General features: G+C 41.8%; 2 protein-coding genes and 1 long non-coding RNA gene across 6 annotated transcripts in view; 2 read left to right on the forward strand and 1 right to left on the reverse strand.

The window, feature by feature from the left end:
- The window catches only part of LOC128317478 (uncharacterized), a 14240-nt gene extending 13232 nt beyond the window's left edge, over positions 1–1008 (forward strand). For 2 of the 3 annotated variants that reach the window (XR_008301001.1, XR_008301004.1), the window contains one exon: positions 321–1008. This is a non-coding gene — a long non-coding RNA (uncharacterized LOC128317478). The remainder of the gene's footprint in view (positions 1–320) is intronic. The other variant, XR_008301003.1, reaches the window with a different exon arrangement.
- A 1789-nt stretch (positions 1009–2797) lies between these two features.
- Positions 2798–8134, forward strand: LOC117596023 (zinc finger BED domain-containing protein 4). The gene is made up of 2 exons (XM_034299442.2): positions 2798–5274; positions 7134–8134. The coding sequence occupies exons 1-2, from the start codon at positions 4679–4681 to the stop codon at positions 7627–7629; spliced, it is 1092 nt and encodes a 363-aa protein (XP_034155333.1). The 5' UTR covers positions 2798–4678; the 3' UTR covers positions 7630–8134.
- A 1649-nt stretch (positions 8135–9783) lies between these two features.
- hoga1 (4-hydroxy-2-oxoglutarate aldolase 1) overlaps positions 9784–18744 on the reverse strand; it is a 29160-nt gene continuing 20199 nt past the window's right edge. For both annotated transcript variants that reach the window (XM_053229587.1, XM_026946728.3), the window contains one exon: positions 9784–10048. In XM_053229587.1, coding sequence (XP_053085562.1) covers positions 9899–10048 — 150 coding nt within the window. In that variant the 3' untranslated portion in view covers positions 9784–9898. The remainder of the gene's footprint in view (positions 10049–18744) is intronic.

Genomic DNA, 18744 nt, shown 5'->3' on the forward strand with positions numbered 1-18744 from the left:
AGTGACTATGTTACACACAGGTACATGCTCGATTTGCATGTAGTGTCGCCCACAAAACTCCATAAAGGTTCACAGACAGCTGGAAGTAAGGAATGAATGATCAGGGTAAAGGCTGAAAGGCAGAAGTGTTTTGATTCACTTCTACACCAATAACAATATTTAATCTTATATAATAATAAGCAAAAGCTAAATCTTCCATCATCTGAGGCATTTGTTACAGCTTTCGTTTATGTGCAGACCAGCCTGTCCCACATTTGTACAGCTGATGCCAGTTCTTTTATAATAAATAAATGATTAGTTTTATTTGTCTTAATTTATAGGTTTGTGTTGGCTCGCCTTCTTTATTTTTTTAAATATTCTTTTTGAGAGGACATTTATAGATGGAACCATGAATGCCTGTGGATATACCAAAATACTGGCTGACAAGATGACTCCTGGTCTCCAGAAGCTTGGCAGAAGAGGAATATTCCAGCATGATAATGATCCAAATCACACTGCCAAAATCATGCAAGAATTTCGAAAGAAGAAAAAACCGAAAACTATGACCTGGCCAAGTATGTCACCTGACTTGAATCCAATAGAATGCCTTTGGGGTATTTTAAAGAGAAAGGTAGAGCAATACAACCCCTCCAGCAAAGAGCAGCTGGAAAAAAAAATTGTCTCTGAAGAATGACAGAACAGCCAAGGAGGATTGAGTCTGTCATCAGAAATAAAGGTGGACATACGAAGTATTGAAAAAATAAAAGATTTGAATCTCAATAATGAAAGGTATATTGACTTTTGTTGCATTGAGTTCCTAATGTGGGGCCTGTAATTTTAATATAGTAAAGCTAAACTGTTAGTTTTTAATTTTACATAAGAGCAAATACCGTACTGTACAACTTTTTACAGAAGCAATTACTGTAAGGTGATAAAATTTTGAATCATTTGAAATTTAAGTAATATTGCACAGGGTTGTTCTCACTTCTGTTGTATACTGTATATTTTGTATACTGTAAAAAATACATGTCAGCCTGAGATAAGAATTCCTTTGAAAGCCTAATTTTGTATTGTTACTAAGAAATTGACTGTCATTGTAAAAATTGACAGAATAATAAGCATTTTGTGTCGGATATGTCATTCATACAGAAATTGCATAAAAGAAACCTTACCATATAATGGGTTAATACAGAGTGTAATTATATGAAAATACCAAAATAGAACAAATTGACATTACTACATTTTGAAAGTTCTAGTATTTGCCATTTGTTTGTGCCTTTAAAAAAAAATCTCCAGTACAGTTAAAACCATTATGGTTGACCAGTCAGAGCGTATGCACATGTGAGTGCATGCAAAGTGTGCATGCACAGTTTGTGCAAAATCAGAATTGACAAACTTATTAAATTAAATTAAATTCAGTTAAATTTCAGCTAATGCGTATTGGTGATGCTATATTAATGAGCTGTTTGTGTTATTCTTTCTCTACTAGTGAGCTAAGTGTGTGTGTATGGGTGAGTCTGTTGAGGCAGAAGTGAAGACCAGCTGGAAAGCTGCCAAATATCCATTGGATCAAAGTGCCATTTCCATTCTTTCTGTTCCAGACATAACATGCCACAGGCACATGATCATAATAAAGCTCATGTGCAACATCACCCTGAATGTGCTGGGTTGCTGAGTAGCATTCAGTTGTCATTGTCACACATGCACGTTCGGCTCACTAGTAGAGAGAAAAACACAATTAGCTCATTAATATAACATTGCCAATAGGTGTCAGGTGTGCCCTCTTACTCAGCTCCTCCTGTATGCCACTCTCCTGCTCCAGACTTCCAATAAACCATGCCCCCACCCTCACAAAATCATATAGAGGCTAGAGTAAACACCGCTTATAAATGGTGGTGTGGCAGCAGGGTCTTGGTCAAGCACCGGTTTCGTGAGTGGAAGGCGGAGTCGGGAAGAATGAGTATGTATGTATGAATGAGTAAATGTACTAATAAGTGTCCTGTGTTGCAGTGAGCAGCAGGGAGGGGAGGAGGAGTGACCTGGATGCTAGAGAGAGAGAGAGCCATGCTAAACTGAACTGTTTGTGTGTGTGTTTATGTTGGCGTTTTTCTCAGAGTGAGTCCTTGAAGTAGAAAGCGCTGAAAAGCACTCTAACAAACTGGAATAAAAGCCCTTTTGAGTTGTTTCAAACCTGCTTCCCGGTTCCTCATTCCCACTCAAACCCAAGAGAGTGTCAGACTGAAGATACGCCGTCATGGAATCGTGAAGTCATTATTCCATTCCGGGGACAAAAAAACGTAGAATAGATGTGGTGGTTAGTCCTTGCCTCACCCATCCACTAATTTTGGTGACAAATTGGACAGCATTTCCAATGTAAGAATGTGTTTGGATGGGTCCTGCAATAGCATAGCACGGTGTGGGATGTGCACAACCTTGGCTGGAGAGGCATTGCTTGGACCATCAGTGTCAGCTCCATGTCAGGAAGACTCAGAGATCCCTCCCCGAAGGCCCCGCCCCCTCACCCTCTGGGGGAATTCCCCTTGGGAATTTCCCCTTGGAGCCATCATGAGACAAAACCCTAGGCCACACCTTCAACCAAGTAAAAGTAATTGATGTTCAGCGAGTCCAGCCAAACGCTTCACTCTCATATCAATATTTTTCCATTATTAAGGAGATATATATATATATATATATATATATATATATCTAGTGATGCAGGACACTCATATGAAAGAAGAGACAACAACACAGTTGTTGGTCCCAAAGAGCCACAGGGGAATGCTTTTGCATACAGCTCATCGTAATCAGATGGCAGGTCATTTAGGTCAGGATAAAACACTGAACAGTCTCATGACCATTTCTATTGGCCCGGTATTTGTAGCGATGTACGCTGGTGATATGTGGCACGTTGCGAATGTCAGCTGGTGATTCCACTGGCCACCCCAAAAGTGCCATTGTGGCCCCTGCCATTAATCGATGTCCCCTTTTAGAGAATTGTATGGACCTCGTCAGGCCATTCGAATGGATTGCACAAGGGCATCGATTTGCATTAGTTTTAGTAGATTATGCAATGCAATACCTGAAAGCCATGCCTCTTTGCCCGTTCTCAGCATGCTGTGGAGGCACTCTTCAAAATAATCTCCCAGGTCAGAATCCCAAAAGAGATTCTGATTGATCAGGGCGCCATGTTTATGTCATGCACACTCCAAAAACTGTACGAATTATTAGGAATTAAATCAATTCATACCAGTGTTTACCATACGCAAACTGATGGTCTGGTCAAGAGGTTTAATCAAACTCTCAAAAATATGATTTGGAAGGTTGTGCACGATGATGCTCAGAATTGGGATATGTGGCTTGTCATCAGAGAAAATTAGGAGAATTCGGATAAACAGGAGAATTTTCTCCTGGGTTGCTCAGCTGCAGGAGTTTCTACAATGAAATAATGTGCTTGTATTATTACCCACATCAAGCTCTAAATTACTCACAAAGTGGCAAGGGTCACACTGTGAGGTAAGGCAAACAAATAAAGGCGGGGCCCTCAAATATACCACCTCGGTTTCCTCAAACCATGGAGAGAGGTGGTCCCTGTGGTTTGGCAAAGGTGGTTCCCAAGAGGGAGGAGCTGGGACGGCAGGTCAATCTGAAAAATGTGGCTCAATCAACTCTGGTCCCCTCTTGGTATCCCAAATCATAGACTTTCCCATTTCGCAAGCCAACATCCAACATGCACTTACCTCTACCTAGTCTTATTAATTTCATATAATACCAAATTGAGACACCCCCGGGGGTAATTGTATGCAGCCAACTAAGGGTGCTCCGATTGATCGGTCGCCGATTATAATCGGCCGATAATCGCTTTGGGAAGTTTGATCGGCGGTCTCTATAAAAGCCGATCCAGAGTGGCTGATCAGATGACGCAAAACTCGCGAGACAAATTTTTACGCGCTGCTAAAATGGCTTCACTGGTCTGGCAATTCTACAAGGTGTTTGAAGAAGACACTACATTAGCAATCTGTAACGTGTGTACCAAGCAAATCCCACGAGGCGGGAAGCACCCAAAACATTTCAACACCACCAACCTTATCAGACATTTGAAGGTTAGTCACGTAAAAGAATATGAGCAGTTTTCAAAGTTGACTAGCGCTAAGAGAGAGCGGGACAGTTCAGCAACTCTAGCACCACTTACTCAGCTGTCGGTAACAGAGACGTTTCAACGACAGCAACCCTACTGCAAGGACAGTAAGAAGCATAAACAAATATCACACAAAATAATGGAATTCATATGCCTTGATCATCAGCCGCTGTCTATTGTGGAAGACGAAGGGTTCCGGCGACGAATGTCCTACTTGGATTCACGTTACACTATGCCAAGGCGTAAATATTTCACTGATGTGTGCCTGCCGCAGTTATACCAAACAGTGTTTACACATGTCGACAGCCTTATGAAGGACAACATAACATCAATTAGTATCACGAGTGACATTTGGAGTGCGAGTGTATGTCCCATGTCCATGTTGAGCCTCACTGCACAGTTTATTAATCAAAACTTCGAACTACAAAAAACTGTTCTTCATTCTCAAGAGTTTTCAGGGTCACACACCGCGGAGGCTCTTGCTGCTGCATTCAGCGACATGTTCCTGCATGGGGAATCCTGAAGGAAAAAGTGCACGTTATTCTAAGGGATAATGCAAAGAATATGGAAAAGGCCATGAGGTACGCCAATCTACCCAGCCTGCCGTGCATGGCTGATTCACTGCAGCTTGCTGTGGCCGAGGGAGTAATGTCACAACGCAGCATCGCTGATCTAATTGCCTCTGGAAGACGCATCGTCGGTCATTTCAAACACTCCCTGCTTGCCTACTCCCGACTTCAAAGTATTCAGAAACAGCTGGGTCAGCCTATCAAGAGACTACAGCAAGATGTACCTACCAGGTGGAAAAGTACTGTATACATGCTGCAGAGTCTGCTGGAACAGAAACGTGCCCTATGTGCTTATGGAGCCGACTATGACTTACCCTCCATGTTCACCGGAAGCCAGTGGAAATTAGTGGAAAATATGATTTCGTTACTCGTCCCATTTGAAGAGCTCACGCAACAGATCAGCTCATCAACTGCATCGGCTGCAGATGTTATACCGTCCATCAGAGCTTTAACTCGTCTTCTTGAGAAGACCGCAGAGACTGACCATGGTGTAAAAACTTTGAAAGCCACATTGTTGGAAGCGGTCCAGAAAAGATTCCGTGACATTGAATCTGAGCGCCTGTATAGCATCGCTACAATCCTCGATCCGAGGTGAGAGAACTTAATTTACACATTCTTCACATTCGTATGTGTAGCTGTGTCGTTGTCAGAGCAAATTAACGAGCAGGCAAATTTGAAAATGTATTGAAGACGTTTAAATTCAGAATCAATATAAACTGGAACATATACACTATATTACCAAAAGTATTCGGTCACCCATCCAAATGATCAGAATCAGGTGTCCTAATTACTTGGCCTGGCCACAGGTGTATAAAATCAAGCACTTAGGCATGCAGACTGTTTTTACAAACATTTGTGAAAGAATGGGCCGCTCTCAGGAGCTCAGTGAATTCCAGCGTGGAACTGTCATAGGATGCCACCTGTGCAACAAATCCAGTCGTGAAATTTCCTCGCTCCAAATATTCCACAGTCAACTGTCAGCTTTATCATAACAAAATGGAAGAGTTTGGGAACAACAGCAACTCAGCCACGAAGTGGTAGGCCACGTAAACTGACGGAGAGGGGTCAGCGGATGCTGAAGCGCATAGTGCAAAGAGGTCGTCGACTTTCTTCACAGTCAATTGCTACAGAGCTCCAAACTTCATGTGACTTTCAGATTAGCCCAAGTACAGTACGCAGAGAGCTTCATGGAATGGGTTTCCATGGCCGAGCAGCTGCATCCAAGCCACACATCACCAAGTGCAATGCAAAGCTTAAGATGCAGTGGTGTAAAGCACGCCGCCACTGGACTCTAGAGCAGTGGAGACGTGTTCTCTGGAGTGATGAATCACGCTTTTCCATCTGGCAATCTGATGGACAAGTCTGGGTTTGGAGGTTGCCAGGAGAACGGTACATTTCGGACTGCATTGTGCCGAGTGTGAAATTTGGTGGAGGAGGAATTATGGTGTGAGGTCGTTTTTCAGGAGTTGGGCTTGGCCCCTTAGTTCCAGTGAAAGAAACTTTGAATGCTTCAGGATACCAAAACATTTTGGACAATTCCATGCTCCCAACCTTGTGGGAACAGTTTGGAGCGGGCCCCTTCCTCTTCCAACATGACTGTGCACCAGTGCACAAAGCAAGGTCCATAAAGACATGGACGACAGAGTCTGGTGTGGATGAACTTGACTGGCCTGCACAGAGTCCTGACCTGAACCCGATAGAACACCTTTGGGATGAATTAGAGCGGAGACTGAGAGCCAGGCCTTCTCGACCAACATCAGTGTGTGACCTCACCAATGCGCTTTTGGAAGAATGGTCAAAAATTCCTATAAACACACTCCTCAACCTTGTGGACAGCCTTCCCAGAAGAGTTGAAGCTGTAATAGCTGCAAAAGGTGGACCGACATCATATTGAACCCTATGGGTTAGGAATGGGATGGCACTTAAGTGCATATGTGAGTCAAGGCAGGTGACCGAATACTTTTGGTAATATAGTGTATATTTTTGACCATTCTAGTAGGCTCCTTAATTCATATTGCAAGAATCTTGCAAGAATTCATCTTTGCTCGAAATGATTAATAGAAGGAGCTATTACTGAAATGAACATTGTGTTATTGTGTTATTCCTTTGTGTAGGCTGGCATTTCCTTCAAATTTGGCTAAATTTGCTGTAGAAATAAGCACTTGGAAGAATTAATAATAAGACTACAGATAAAAAGCATATTTTTTGGAGTATGTTAGGCTGACAAATCAAAACAAGAGCCAAGCATAATCTCAAAATGCATTAAATAATAGAACATTTCTTATTTTATATTTTCTTTTTTTTCTTATTTCTCTGTGCTGTCACATATTTCTTTCTAAATTGGAGCAACTGTAACCCAATCACTAAAGTATTTCTGATTATGATTTTTGATGAATTCATATTCAATTCAAATAAATTAATCAATGTTTTGTTTTCTTGTTAATAAAAAGGCATAAAGACAGATATTTCCCTCACGCACTCAAGCCCCAGATACGTGGGCTGCTTTCTGATGTCCTGGCCACTGGACTGGAGCAGCAGGATGGTGAGGCCAGTTTGGCTGAAAGTGGGACTGAACCCCCAGAGAAAGTACCACGAACTGGCTCCTTGCATGCTATGTATGCTGAGTTGTTGGATGGAGATCGGGAACATGGTGGCAGTGACATCAGCAGCTCAGTATCATTGCAGTTGAACCTCTACCTATCAGAGCCAGTTATCCCACAAAGTGGACAGCCACTTGTTTTTTGGCAGAACAATAAAAGCCGCTTTCCAGCTCTCGCACAAGCAGCACGAACCTACCTCTGTGCCCCGTGCACAAGTGTTGATAGCGAGCGACTTTTTAGCACAGCAGGAAATATTATAGATGAGAAGAGGAACAAGCTGTCAGCCAAAAATGCGGAGATGCTTATATTTATAAAGAAAAATCTGCCATTGATGCTTAAGAAGTAAGCTTTGGGTGATATTAATCTACTAATTTGTACCCATCCTCTCTCTTTCTCTACCTCACTCTCCCTCTCTCTACCTCTCTAAAAGCCCACAAAATCTGACTGAGCTTCCCAGAAAAAAAAACAACTACTCCAGAATTTATCATTGATTCATGATGCAAAAGCCATTGTGATAATGCAGCTGTGGTTCTGTTAGTGTCAACTGAATTTCTTCTTGACATCCCAAGAGATGTGAGGGCTGACTGACTTGAAACAATATTTTGGCTATAGCCCTTTTTTTGTTGTAGTTTTTAGTCTAACGTTTAAACAGTCTAAAGCTAAAGACTCTGTACTGTCTTTAATTTAATTTTATTTATTTTTATATATTCTACAGGAAGGTTGTATTTGTCAAGCTCTAAGCTGTTCCCAATTACTAACCAAGCACAGGCTGCAATGTTTTGTTGATATGTTGCACATGTTGCTTGCCAATAAATACACAGTTGTCAAATCATGATACTATCTCTTCTCTTAATTTTAATACTTAATACACATTGTTGTTAAATATAGTTTAATAAATAATGCTATATGATAAATAGAAGGCTCCTAATAGACCCTGTGATCGGTATCGGTATAGGACGATTCAGCTATCAGTGATTGGGGATCGGTGATCGGCCCCAAAAATCCCGATCGGAGTACCCCTACAGCCAACCCTACCATTTGCCCAAACACAAAAAACAGGTGGTACAGGAGGAGCTCATGGCCATGCTCAAGATGGGTGTAATAGTCCCACAGTGGCTAATCCAGACAACAGGTCAGTTTGGTTCTGTGTGGACTTTAGAAGAGTGAAGAATGCAGTGTCTAAATGTGATGCTTATCCAATGCCACTCATTGACAAACTGCTGGATCGGTTAGGTAAGGCTTGCTTTTATTCAAAACTGGATTTGACTAAGGAATATTGGCAGATCCACTTGACTCCAGTGTCCCATGTAAAAAGGGCCTTTTCCACTCTGTTTGGGTTACACCAATTTGTCACCCTTCCTTTTGGTCTGTTCGGTGCTCCTGCTACGTTTCAACAACTTATGGACGGTGCCGTAATGACTGGCAGTGGCACCTTCAACATCTGAGGGCTGTCCTGAGATCCTTGAGATGGGCAGGACTCACAGCAAACCCAAAGAAGTGTGCAATTGGGCTTCTGCTTGGGACATGGGCAGGTCTGTTCCCAAAGACAGCAGCAGCCTGCCCGAGACACAAGACCAAAAAGGAGGTCAGACAATTTCTGTGGCTGGCTGGCTCTTATTGTAGGTTTGTACCTAATCATTCGGATGTCATCAACCCTCTGACTGATCTCCATAAAAGGGGGTGCCAGACCTGGTCCACTGGACGGAGCCGTGCCAAAAGGCTTTTTACTCAGGTAAAAGCTGCACTTTGTTGCGGGCCAGTCTTACATTCTGTTGACTTCTCTCTCCCCTTTGTTTTGCAGACTAATGCGTCAGACATGTTGCCCCAGGTAGTGGAGAGCAAACACAGCACAATCAAGAAAGAGTGACTGGCCATCAAGTGGGCCCTCTGATACTACCTATTGGAATGCGTCTTCACCCTCGCTTCGGACCACGCCGCGTTCCAGTGTCTCCACCGCATGAAATATGCCAATGTGCAGATCACTCATTAGTATCTGGCACTTCAGTCATTCAGAGGAAGTTTTCAGGCACACAAAACTTCCTCTCCAGTTGGGAAGTGGGGGTGGTGGAGTCGGCTACAGGCTGACTGGAGAAGGGCGGAGTCAGGAAGAATGAGTGTTTCTGAGGAGTTGGCACCTGTGGGTAATTGAACTAATAAGTGTTCTGTGTTACAGTGAGCAGTCGGGGAAGGAAATAAAAGGAGAGAGTGACACAGATGCGAGAGAGAGAGAGAGAGAGACAGAGCCATGCTAACTGAACTGTGTGTGTGTGCTTATGTTGGTGTGTCTCAGAGTAAGATCTCAAAGTAGAAAGCTCAGACACAACAGGAATAAAAGCCCTTTTGAGTTGTTCCAAACTTGCCTTCCGTTTCCTCATGCCTAAGACAGTGTCACAGTTGGTTAACAGCTACATTAATTAAATAAGTTTAACATAACTCATTGAGAGCTAGGAATTCAGCTTGACCATTTGTTCTCTGGGAACTTGAATATCATTTGAAGAAGTGTGTTTCAACTAGATTTTAATCTGAGTTCTGTGTTGTGGTAAACATTAGAAGTTACCATAATGTGTATAATCTCACAATTTATCTCAAAGATTTATTAGTGATCTAAAGTACATCTACAGCCACCCATTTGAGGAGAAGTCTGCTCGAAGATTTTCTAACTCCAACTTGGACAAAGGCTGCAGAGGGGAGCGGCATACACCACCCTGGTATCCAAACCACTCCATTGCCTGCTTTAGAGCAGGAACACCAAACTTCCGTGTGACCTAACAAAAGAAGAGTGCAGACAAAATATTTCATCAGATCTTTTCATTTTAAAAGTAAATTAAAATCATATTTATAAGTTAATTATATGTAAGTGTGTTTTTTATGTAAAATGACTTATTTAGTATGTAACTATAACAGTGATGCATCTCTTGTTTTAAATATTGGATTGTGAGTAAGTTTTTTCTGTGTTGTCGTCCCAACATTCATGTTCAGTAGGTGTGTACAAATAGAGATATGCCCAATAGGTGGATTTTATTTATTTATTTATTTATTTATTTATTTTTTATATGGACAGATACGGACAGTAGGTGGATTATTTGGTGGCTGTTTTTAAAGGTTGCCAAAAAGCTTCACAATAGGCGTGGATCCCGGAGAGCAGAAAATATGTTGCACAAGCGTGAGGTTTTTACTTACCTCATAAAAGATTTGAAACTGGCCAAAAAATATTTGGGCACAGAAAAAAAAGTAGACATGTTATTCTTTTTCTTAGTCTTTTTGGGGCAACAAGTTAACAGTGGTACGCATTTCTGATTTGCAATATCTGCGATACTTGGACATTATACCTGGAACCTACAGTGGCTGACAGAGGCCAACACGCTGCAAATACAGAGAACACATACAGATGCATTAAAGTGGCAACACACATAGGGTACCGACAGGGGACCAACATATTGCAAATACTGAAACGCATGCAAAAATCAGAAACGCTGCAATAGGCTGAAAACACAACAGGAATGTTTCCAAGGGATACGTCATAGAAACACCTGGTGGACCATTTGAAAAAGGACAGGACAGGTCATTTCAACACTGCGGTTAACCTAGCCACAAGTAAAATTTTAATGGTAAAAAACAGTAAAAGATTACAAAAACATTTAGCCTGTATACAAATAAATACTGTGGATTGTTGTGTGTTAGTTTCCTTACTTTAATTTCATGTGTTAGTTTAGTGTGTTAGTTTCGTTATTTAAATATACTATTTTGTAAGTTAAGTTGCTTTGGTTGTGCGGATGCTCAAAAGCTGGGCCCCTAAATTTTACATGCGGCTAGATTAACCGTCGTTTCAGGAAGAGCAGCTAGTTTAACAGCAGTTTGTTTGTTTATGTATTTATTTATTTATTTATTTTTGACAAATAATTTCCATAACAGAGTATTAGATACAAAACAAGCAATGTAAACTTGGAAGGACACTGCAAGAGGGATGAGAAAGAAAATTAGAGAAAAAATAGATAAATAAAAGAAATGAAAAACACAAATTAAAATATACATAAAAATAAATGAATAAATAAATAGATTTTTTTTTCAAAGGACAAGAATAAAAACAAACGGCCAGAGGTAATTAATAATAAAAAAGGCAATAAAAAGAGTAAATATGCAGATAAGACGTACAGTGAATCACATATCTAAAGAAACAATAATACCAAGATTGTTACAAAGTCAAAGTTTTAAAAAAAAAATTTATTATCAGATAAACTAATACAGTTTAGATACTGCTCAAACTCCTTATAAAATACTATGTATGAAGGCTTAGAGTTTTAATATTTTGGTTTATGAATAAAAATTTAGCTAGAAATAAGATTAGATTTATTATATAATAAAGCTGTTCTCTGGCTTTGTAATAATCAAGAAACACAATCACTATATACTTCCACAATAGACGGAAATCTTCATGTAACTGATCAATAATAAATCGAGATATCTCTTGCCATAGACTTTTAGAATACGGGCAGTACCAGAACAGATTGAGTAATTGTTTCAGGTTGACTTTCACAGAAAGAGCTAATAATAATAATAATAGATAATAATACTGGATTTATATTTAGACATGTGTTTAACAGGGTAAAATGTACAGAGAATTTTGAAAGATACTTCCTTCACCTTATATATCAGCAAATAAAACTGAGGCAGAAGCCATACATTTCTCCAGTGAACATTATCAATAAAACTATTCCAGTAAAACATAAATAAAGAAAATATAATTTTTCTTGAGAGATGAGTTAAAACAAATCTTAGGAACTAGACAGCCTGAAACATCAAAGTTAGCAATATAGAGTGACATAGGAGTTTTCAGTAGAGCTACAGCTCCTGAAGAAATAGAATCAAATACCATAGTGAACTCTTTACAGGTAACAGGAAATTGAAAACGAGCTAAAAAATTCCAGCTGATTAACCAGAACTATATTCTTATCAAACTAATTCTGCAAAAATAAAGATTTGTTCCTGTAAGAAATATTACCATTATTCCAAATAAAATATTTTTGCAGAGAAAAATTGTGCTTGTAAGTCAAAGACCAGGCCAATAGTACTTGTTTATGAAAGGCAGAGAGTAATGGGGGTAACTTATCAACTTTATCATTATATGAAATGAGAAAGTTAAGGCCAACAAATTGTGAGAACATATAAAAAGAAATGAAATTCCACAAAGGTGTTGGGTTTCTAAAATGCTGAAGCTAATTAATTTTAAATTTAAAGTTTAAGGTATTAAAATCTAGAAAATTAAGCACATACTTTTCAAATACTTTCATGACTACAGATTTCTTAATATAATGATTTTCAACACAAAAAATCTAAAAGAATCCTTTCAAAAGATTTATTCAGTTTTGTGTGAAGATGAACCGATCATGCTGTATAAGCAAGTATAGACAGACTTTAAGCCTTTGCCAACAATACTTTGCCTCTTAAAGAAAGATCTCTTCGCAGCCATTGATTGAGTGTTTTTTAGTTTTTGAGTTTTAGGGAGGGTCTTTCAATTTATTTTTTTTGTCACAACACCACCTAAATAAGAAACCTGATAACAGCCAAATAAATTCTTTAACAGCCAAGAATCCACATTTCTTAATATTCACTTAAAGACCAGAGGCTTTTGAAAAGGTTTCCATAACAGTAATGTTGAGCGGTACCTGAATGTCATCTTTAAGGAACAGGGAGGTGTCATCAGCAAGTGACTGATGTGATAGCTAAACTGATGTGATAGCTCACAGCCATGGAAATTGTGTAGACGGTGACCCTGGCGCGGTCTACCCACGTTCCGGCCCCAAGGACTAAGGGCTCATTCATGGTCAGCTGCATACATAGGGATGTTCGGGAAGTACCCATGGCCAGAGTTAACGTGAGACACCAAGGGAAAGATTGGTCCCTGCTGGTGGGCCTTGTCCCCGAACTACCCGTGCCCTTGCTTCTGGGATGTGACTGGCCAGGGTTCGCCAGAGCCAAAGAGCGAGAAGGTCCCCGGAAGAAGAAAACCCAGACCAAGCTGCCGAGGGCCCGGCTGACCTGCCTAGCCCACAGTGAAGCAGATGCAGAAGGGCGACCTCTGCAGGTGAGTCCGCTATCCCTGCTAACCCTGTTTCTTCTGTGTCTTCACAGGTCGCCTGAAAGGGAAATTTCGGCTGGGAGCAGAAGGAGGATCAGCGTCTGAAGAACTGTTGGGGCCAGGTGCGGGTCACTGAGGGGGTTCACCAGAACCCGGAACAGCGGCTCCCTACGGCCTACTTCCTGGTGCAGGGAGGCCTGCTGTACTACAAAATGGAAAGAAGAGGCCAGCCCTGCTAGCTGCTTGTCGTGTCCCATACCAGGACAAATGCCCTAATGCACCTGGCCCACAGACACCCGCTGGGTGGGCACCTGGGGGCCTGCAACACCCTTGAAAAGCTAAAAGACAGATTCCTGTGGCCGTGGATGGAGGCAGAAGTCCGGACTTTCTGCCAGCAGTGCCCCCAGTGTCAGCGAACCACGTCCTAAAAGCGCCCTCCCGCGCAGCTCATCCCTCCTGGTGATTGTGGACTACGCCACCCGTTACCCTGAGGCAGTATCCCTCCAAAAGGCCACCTCCCCAAACATCGCCTGTGATCTGTTTCTCCTCTTCAACCGGGTTGGAATACCGAAGGACGTCATCACCCACCAAGGTATGCACTTTGTCAAAACTAATGGCGGATCTGTGTCGGCTGTTGCAGGTTGCCCACCTGAGGACATCCGTATACCACCCCCAGACAGATGGACTGGTGGGAAGGTACAACCAGACGCTGAAGCGGATGCTCCAGAAGGTGGTAGACGGGGAGGGGAGAAACTGGGACCTGCTACTCCCCTACGTCCTTTTCGCTGTCCGAGAGACGCCCCAGGTATCCACCGGTTTCACACCCTTTGAGCTGCTCTTCGGCCTCGAGGACTCCTAGATGTGGCCCGGGAGGCATGGGAACAGCAGCCCTCCCCTATTGCTCCTTTGTTGATTACATTCAGGAAATGCAGGAGAGAATCGACAAGGTGATGCCGATAGTGAAGGAACACCTGGAGGCTGCTTAGCGAGAGCAGAGGAGGGCCTACCATCCAGCTCAGCCACAAGAGTTCCAACCTGGTGACAAGGTCCTCCTCCTCCTCCCAGATGCCACCTGCAAGTTCCTGGTTTGGTGGCAGGGCCCCTACACTGTCCTCAAGAGGGTGGGTCATGTGAACTATCGCCTGCAGCTATCCAGCTCAGCCACAAGAGTTCCAACCTGTTGACAAGGTCCTCCTCCTCCTCCCAGATGCCACCTGCAAGTTCCTGGTTTGGTGGCAGGGCCCCTACACTGTCCTCAAGAGGGTGGGTCATGTGAACTATCGCCTGCAACAGCCAGGTAAGAGAGCAGACACACAGGTCTATCACATCAACCTACTCAAAAAGTGGATGGAGCCTGCCCCTGCTGTGTCTGCTTTTGCATGTCTTTCCCCAGATCTGTCGAGATGTCTTTCCCCAGATCCGTCCCCAGATGGTCCACCGAGGAGAGGAGCTCACGCCGGCCCAGAACCAGGAGCTGTCTGAGCTGGTGGACCAGTTTGCTGACGTCTTCTCCTCCACCCCTGGCCTTACACATCTGGTCCACCATGACATTAAGACCCCACCGGGAGTCGTGGTCAGACAGCGGCCCTACCATGTCCAGCCAGAAGGCAAACAGAACATGCCTTCGAGAAATTGAAAACGGCACTTACGAGCTCACCGGTGCTTCGAAACCCCAACTTCAGCCTACCCTTCCTGGTCCAAACCGATGCCTCTGAGACAGGACTAGGAGCCATTCTGTCTCAGGTCTTCAACGGGAAGGAGCACCTGGTCCTTTATGTGAGCCAAAAACTGGCCCCGCTGAAAGGAAGTACACCGCAGTGGAGAGAGAGGCCCTGGCCATCAAATGGGCGGTTTAGGAACTGAAGTACTACCTCGTTGGCTGGCCCTTCACCCTCATCACGGACCATGCTCCCCTTCAATGGATGGCCAAGGCCAAAGACACCAATGCTGGGGTAACCCGCTGGTTCCTCTCCAAGCAGGATTACCAATTCACAGTGCAGCATCGAGCAGGGGTTCAGCATGGCAATGCGGATGGGCTATCACGGCACTACTCCCTCTGGGCCCATCCCTCGTCATCAATAGGCTCAGAGCTGAGGGGGGGTACTGTGACAGCGGGCCGACAGCCCGCACACATAAAACATCAAACACTCCTCACGTGACTGACAGCGTGGCGCTGAAAAGACAGTGCCCTTTCAGCACCACTTTTGTTTTGGACAGCTGGAGTGCGCGTGGCTGTGGGGCGGGGCGACATAACACAGCACGGCTGGTGGCCAGTGAGTGGCGCGGCTCCTCTTCACCCTCCCGGAGAAGACGAGGAGCTATAAAAGGAGCTCACGGCCACTGTGAGTGAGGCTTGGTTCAGACAGGGAGGTCTCGGTCTGGGCGTGGCGAACGGGCAGTGCTGGCACAACCTGCCTGCACCAAGCCTCACTCCCTGCACTCCTCACTTTCACTTTCATTTTCCTGTCCACAACAGAGTCAATAAAGAGCATGTTCCCCCGCACGTCCTGCCTTTGTGTGTGTGTAGCCATTGTGGTCCCGTGGTGTCACCCTCATTATAATTTCTTGCTCTGCAATATGAATCCCCTTCAAACTATTAGTTTTTATTATGTGTACAAAGAAGTTGGGTAGCAAGGAGGAAGAGATAAGGAGAGATTGGACAACCTTACCTAATAATCCTATTTATCTCAAACCTTTGAGAAGTTCCACATTTCAAAATAACAGAGCTATTCCCATTAACATACAAAGTCTTAGATGCCCTATGAAAAAAATATCTCCAAGGCCAAAAATTTCTAGACAACTAAAAATCAGTAACCAAATCAGAATAATCTAAAATGTCCAAAACTAAACGTATGTTATTATAAATATGCCTGTTATTCATAAAACCAGAACGTGACTCATCTATTATAGAATTGAGGACATATTTAATTTTCATAGAAAGTATTAGTGCTAAATTTTTTAGTCATTGTTTAATAAACTAATTGGATACCAGTTATCAATCATAAGTAAATCTTTTTTAGGATTTGGAATGAACGTTATTATACCCTGTGATGTACTTAGAGGGAGAATACCATTATTAATGCTTCCAGTAAATACCTCAAATAAAAAAGGGGCAAGCGTATCTGAAAACTGTTCATAGAATTCAGATGAAATCCCATCATTTCCATCAGATTTCATCTCATCATTTCCCTTCAGCTTTGGACTTATACTACTCGTTAAATTGTTATTCAACTCAGCAAACCAAGTTTATTCTACAGCTGACAGACTACTAAAGTGTTTTATTGAAAGAGTGTTTATTTCAGATACAGTTTGTTCCTCTGCAACTTTATGTAATTTCGTCAGAAAAGAACCGTGTTTCCTAAGAAGTTCCCCAACTTCAAAAGTTCTCAAAACTTGCCATCAGTACCATTCTCTTGTGCCAACTTCCAGTAGTGAGAAATCGATTTTTTAATCTCAGATTTAACTGTTTCATGCTTCAAGAGAATGTTATTCATCTTCCAATAGGAGCTTCGCTTGAAACTTGTATCATGCGATGAAAGATTAATGTCAATAAAATGGTCTAAGAGGTGTTGTAACAATATTAACCTTTATATTACTTTTCTCCAAATTGTCAGAAATCTATTCTCTTGTATCTAATTCTATTCTCAATTGACATTAAGCAATGTCATTATCAACTTTAGTGTTATACTCATATACATTAATAATAATGAAAATTATTTTGCTTTAACTTATACCTAGACAGGTAAAATGGCCTAAAGGATCACAAAACAAACCCAAGCTATCTCCATTAAAGTTATTTTTCAGTGTAAGGACCCCTGCAGATCTTTCAAAACCATGTGCAAACCAAGACTCATCACCCCATTGTGAATTCCACAATTTGCAATCTTGTGTTAAGGAATATGAATATTGGGAAAACAACAAAATCAGTTTGAAGTTGTTTAACTTGTAAAAATAAGGCTTCTCTCTTAACTCCATAAAATTAAGTGAAACTAATGATAATAACATAACTAGAACAAGAACAAGCAGCACCATTTAACAATAGCAGCTTAAACTATAGACATTCTGTCATCATCCAGAACATTATAGGTTGACTAAATAATCCTGAGCTAACCCTGAGCTAACCCTGAGTTTAAAAAACAAGTCCCCTGAGTGGGTGAAATAAGCAGGCCCACCCACAAAAGTTTGGGCTCAGATCAAAAGTTCTCCTTTTCCCTGAATGAAGGCTTTGGCGCCAACAAAGGAGGCAGATTTCCCTTCCACTCGAGCTCTCATCACCAGCGGCCACCACTTCATACTTCTCTCCCCAGGGTGTAATAATAAGTTATTACACCCTTGTTAATCAGCTGAGAAAGTATAGCAATGATGTCAGCTTCAGCAGGCGGTATGGGGCATTTTCTTCTTTGAGGCAGGAGGTTTACTTGGAGTAACAGCTAGCTGTGGAAAATCGTCCTCAAACAGAGAAAAATTCTTTCCCTCATGGCCTGTAGCATAGTCATGCCTGTATTAAAGGCTAGCACACTGGCCATGTCATGGCTTGAGGAAGAGTTTAGATTTCTTTTCCTGTCTTAACTGCATAAAACGTTCAGTTTCTGCTATTTGGTGTAGAGCTCCATACAAAGTAGGCGATCAGGCGCACCGCAGTGTTAAAACAACCAGTCACGCTTTTTTTTTTTTTTTTAAATGATCCACCAGGTGTTTCCATCACACATCCCTCGGAAACATTTACGTTTTGTTGTAAACCAGCTTATTGCAGCATTTGATTTTGCCTTTGTTCTCTGTATTTGCAGCGTGTTGGCCCCCTTTTGACACCATCCATGTGTTGGCAGTTTAATGCATCTGTTTTCTGCATTAGCATGTGTTTTCTGTATTTGTATGTGTTTTCTGCATTTGCACATTTTTTCTGTATTTGCATGTGTTTTCTTAAATTTGCAGCACGTTGGCCCCTGTCGGCCACCAAAGGAACCTGGCAACCATGCTCGCAGGACATAAAAATTCATGACACTATTACGAGATGCACTATTTGGCCAGACCTAAACATTGCCTTATTCAACTCCAAAATAAATACCATATTTATGAATAAACAAAAAAAAAAAAATGCTTTCATATATTAAGGCATCGCTCCATATAACTTGTGGAGAACTGAACAAAAGGGCATATACAGTATGTGGTCAGTCAGATTTAAGAGAACATATATATATATATATATATATATATATATATATATATATATATATATATATATATATATATATAGTTTACATTAAAATGTTTAGCTTCTTATCAAATTTGATTTCTGATTTCATTACTTATAGTAAATTTATTTTAAATAAGTTTCTAATTACTACTTTGAATTATCAGGGCTTTGAAAATAAATAATCAAATCAT

The sequence above is a fragment of the Pangasianodon hypophthalmus genome, chromosome 25 (assembly GCF_027358585.1).
Source record: "Pangasianodon hypophthalmus isolate fPanHyp1 chromosome 25, fPanHyp1.pri, whole genome shotgun sequence".
Taxonomy (NCBI): Eukaryota; Metazoa; Chordata; class Actinopteri; order Siluriformes; family Pangasiidae; genus Pangasianodon; species Pangasianodon hypophthalmus.

Excerpts from the sequence above, each read along its gene's own strand:
- LOC117596023 (XM_034299442.2), top strand. The coding sequence starts at position 4,679 with ATGGAAAAGGCCATGAGGTACGCCAATCTACCCAGCCTGCCGTGCATG. Across the intron at positions 5,275-7,133 it reads GCTACAATCCTCGATCCGAG|GCATAAAGACAGATATTTCC; the intron begins GTGAGAGAACTT and ends GTTAATAAAAAG.